Genomic DNA, 4606 nt, shown 5'->3' on the forward strand with positions numbered 1-4606 from the left:
TAAAATAAAAAATGAAAAGAACATGATTTAAATATATTTTAAGTTTATAGGATATAGAAGAGGACACTCTTAAACACATGGAAATTTGAAGCCCCAGGAAATAGGGATGATGTTAGAGGTGAGGTGTGGGGGAGCACACTCTAATAGGCAGGGGAATGGAGGATGGGGTGAAGAACTCAGGGAAGGGCTACTGGCATGGGTGAAGGAAACTTTTGAAATATAAGCAAATAAAATAATTTATTAAAAAAGTTTTTCTTCTTTCCTTTATCTTTTATTGGTGAGATTTTCCTTGAGGTTCATGTTCAAATACCTAAAGTTTTCATTTCCAGATTTCCTTTAGTTTGAGAAATCTTCATCAGTTTTATTTCTACTTTTAGGTGTTGAATTACATTATTCATTTCCTTTGCTTTTTCTGTCTTCATTAATTCCTTCATTTTTCCTATAAAGAGCTCTATATCATGTATAGAAGCATTTTAAAGTCTTTGTCTCCACTTCTGCTCTGATGCATTTAGCAGAGCCTACTATGGTAGGATTGCTGTGTTTGTTGGAACCTAATACATGGTTGAAGTCATGGAGAAGGGCGAGCTATAGCCCAACAAAAAGCAATAGCACATGGTGACCTCACATTGTACAGAGGGGCCACGAGTTGATACTGGGTGTATTTGTGTTAGCTAAAAACCACATCTCCAATTCAGAAATTATCATACAGTCTTTGAGAGAAGGGTTTATGGTGGACAGACAGAACTTTGCAATCAAACAACAGCTAATGAAGTGTAAAGTCCACAACAGAATATCTACCCACACTTTTTTCTGAATACCAGACGAACACTCAATCCCAACTTCAAGATGAATTGCACTTCTTTTTACAAAATTAACTGCACAAATGGCATAACAGCTAGAAATTTTACTTAAATTTTTTGAATTATTTTATTTGCACAAGCATTAAAACTGAAAATAGTTATTTTAGGAGACATAAGCATACATTAATGAAAGGAAAAATTACAGTGGTCATGTGAAATATTTGAAAGCTCCCAGAATTTACATTACAATGATGATTTCATGGGATTCAAGAGTTTGACATATTCATCAAAGGCCATTCATTGGAGTGGATGACACTCCTCTGGAAATGGAAATGAGTCTCATGCCACATGCTTCCTTGAGACCATTAGGCTGCTCACACTATAGGATACTGGGCAAATGTAGCAATTCCACAGTGGTTGTTCCTGTCTTTCGCAATCTTCATATATCCGCCCAATCCCCATTGTTTACCCCAGCTGAAAGAAACCATATTTTCCATTTAGTAGAAATAATAACACACGATAGACATATTATAATAATTGGCAAGAGGCCAATATAACATCAGTATTAGGGAAAGCAAAAGATCTACTCCTGAATATCAAGGAGTGCCTCAAACAGAATGTGAAAACTACAGCAGAGAATGGGAATTTCTACCTATACACGCATGAGAACTGAAAACATGTTTTATGTATGACAAAAGTAATGGCACTGACATAACACTGATATTCTAGAAACCAGAGTAAGAATGGAAATTTCACAATAGTATATTGGTAGTAAGTTCTTAGAGTTTTATAGGGTAGCTTAGAGTTTAATGAGTAGAGATCAACTCCAAGGGCTGTTTAAAAGCCAGTTTCACATTGTACTGTGCATGTAATAAACATTTTTGGCGACATGGACACAGGGTATACATGTAGCAAGCTGGCTAGCTAGAGTAAATAACAATCCCTAGGTCAGTCAGAAACATTGCCTCAATATGAAAGTTGTATAATGACTGAGAAACAACTGATGTTAAAAACAGACCTCTGCATAGGTACACTTGCACTCAAACACATGCACACAGACATGCACATAGGCGAACAGACCTCACATCTGTACATGAAAAAACAAGAATAAACATTGTTCAACTTAAATGGGTCAAAATTTTCTAGTCTGTGTATCAAATACTGACTGCAATATTCAATTTCTTCATGAATTCCTTGCTATTGTATCGAGGCCCTTAACCACTAAACCATCTTTCTTGCCCCTGGAATTTTAAATACAGAAAAATGTTGTCAGTTTATACCTGTTCTTAATCAGCCAGTAGTGTTTGTCATCTGTTTCATTTCCCTCAAATCCATAGCCAATCACCAGAACTGCATGACTCACAAGACGTTTGCACCTTGGCTCATAATAAATACCTGAGAAATAAAATGGAACCTGACATGAGATGCAAAGAATAGATGACAATGAGCATTTCCACCAACAACAGGGCAACATTTTCAAAGATCTCTGAAATTATGTAAACCACAATGGAATAATGAGCTTCATGAATTGATCCCATCTATACCAGTATGTGCGTATATACAAATGTGTATACACACACACACACACACACACACACACACACATTGATATATGTTTGTATATGTACATACATATTACATACATACATATTGATATATGTTTGTATATGTACATACATATTACATACACACACATATTGGTATATGTTTGTATATGTACATACATATTTCATACACACATATATGGTTACAGAAAATTGAAGTAATTCAAAGTAGTCAGATTTGCTGATAAAGATGATCTAAAATCATATGAGATGACATCTGGATATTCTATGTTTGTATTACTGGCATCTCATGCCAAGTTAAACTTATAGAACATAAATCTGTCTTTGTAAATCTGTAAAACATCCACCAAAGTGAGAAAAGGTGAAATCTTAGTTAACCAGTAAATTTTACCATGTGGAGGTTCATATCAGGTGAAATATTGCATGGGAATGAGTAAAATCCAGAAACTCAAACATTCACATAATATATTTTACATAGCATCTGGTCTATATACTTGTCATGGTGTAGGGACATCACGAGCGTTTTCTTTCATATCTAGAAGAAAATATACTAACCATTTTTGTAGAACCGTAAAGAACTGTAGACACCGTTAATTCCAGCAGCTACAGGCCCTTTAGTTGCTACAGCATCCATTAGGACATCTTCATTTTCTGGAAGGGCCACAAATCTTGTGATTGTAGCAAATGAATTCTTAGGATTGTATCTGCATAGTCCTTCCTTTAAAAGATAAAGAAGTAGAAACTCAGTTTCTTCCACCTACTGCCTGGGACCCAGAGTCAGAACCACAGCAATCAGCACTTTGTAAATGAACACAGTCAACTAATAAGTTTTAAAAATAATCCCAGGAAGTAAAATGCTACCAGATGATTTGAAGCTAAACAAAAGTTCTTTTATCTTCAATAATAACCAATAGGTGTTCCTAATCATAAGACTGTTGTGTGCCACAGAGTTCTGAGTTATCTGTACAACTGTTCACATATTCTCCATGTACACAAAAGGAAAAAAGTTGATACTGATATCATCACACCAAAAATTTATGCAAACAATACATGACAACAGCATTGTTAGTGTACAAAGAGATTCTACCATGTAATCTGAGCTCTGAAGATAGTGTATTATCTTTACAATTGTCACTGACTATAAGCTGAGCTGAAATGTTAACTTAGGAAGTCCACTTACTTTTTCTTCATATGGGTAGGTTGCCTCTGCCTCCAAACCTCCGTTGTGCAAAACATACTGGAAAGCATTGTATGTAGTACCTCCATTACAGCCGCTATTGCCTTGAGGTTTAGAACAGTCCACTAGGTTCTGTACACTCAGTGGGATCAGTTTGCCAGTTTTTTTGAACATTTGTGCTTCTATGGCACCAGTCACAGGAAAAGCCCAACAAGAATTACATTTTCCCTAAGCAGAGAACAAAATATGGTCATCCATAAAGGAATACTAACTCAAGAAACAACATAGAAAATGGAGATAAAAATGGAGAACTAGTAGTTGATAGAGCCATAGGAAGGAGTGGTCAGTTTCCTAGAGGACTTGGATGCTGGCAGTATGCACCTCCTCCAGTACACACGCGCGCGCACACAGACACACACACACACACACACACACACACACACACACACACGGACATTTGAGCAGGAATTATTGGTTTTATGGGTTATTAATGACAATAGAAGTGGGTATGATTTCTACAGTGAGAAGAGAATCTAATAGTTGGAGAATATCTGTGGCACACTGTAAACATCAATACGCTAAATCAATATTCTGATATCAATATTCTAAAATGTATAAAAATTTCAAAGAAGAAACATGTTATTTAATAAATGAACTGCAAATCCTTCCACATTCAATTTGAATACATAGACATATCCTGTATTGACATTCCTGTGGTTTGAGAAGATGGGCAAAGCATAGCATGTTGGTGCATGTTTTTAATCCCTGTACTTGGGAGAGAGAGACAGCCAGGACTCTATGCATTCAAGGTCAGGCTGGTCTCCAGATGAGCTCCAGGTCAAACAGGTTTCATAAACAAGAAACCCTATCTCAAAAAAAAAACAAGTAATCAAGCAAACAAACAAAAGAAAAAAAGAAGAGGAGGAGGGTAAATATTAGGAGGAGGAAGAGAAAGAGAAGAAGGAGAAGGAGGAGGAGGGGAAAGAGGAGGAGGTGAAGGAGAAGGAGGAGGAGAAGGAAGAAGAAGAAGAAGAAGAAGAAGAAGAAGAAGAAGAAGAAGAAGA

At 36.3% G+C, this 4606-nt stretch overlaps 1 protein-coding gene across 1 annotated transcript in view; it reads right to left on the minus strand.

The window, feature by feature from the left end:
* Positions 1–925: 925 nt before the first annotated feature.
* Positions 926–4606, minus strand: part of LOC114624935 (cathepsin Q-like) — a 5634-nt gene continuing 1953 nt past the window's right edge. The window contains exons 5-8 of the mRNA XM_028772117.1: positions 3546–3770; positions 2921–3083; positions 2081–2195; positions 926–1274 (exon numbers count right to left, since the gene is read on the minus strand). Of these exons, the coding sequence (XP_028627950.1) occupies positions 1175–1274; positions 2081–2195; positions 2921–3083; positions 3546–3770 (603 nt within the window). The 3' untranslated portion in view covers positions 926–1174. The remainder of the gene's footprint in view (positions 1275–2080; positions 2196–2920; positions 3084–3545; positions 3771–4606) is intronic.

The sequence above is a fragment of the Grammomys surdaster genome, unplaced genomic scaffold, assembly GCF_004785775.1.
Source record: "Grammomys surdaster isolate TR1022 unplaced genomic scaffold, NIH_TR_1.0 211, whole genome shotgun sequence".
Classification (NCBI taxonomy): domain Eukaryota; kingdom Metazoa; phylum Chordata; class Mammalia; order Rodentia; family Muridae; genus Grammomys; species Grammomys surdaster.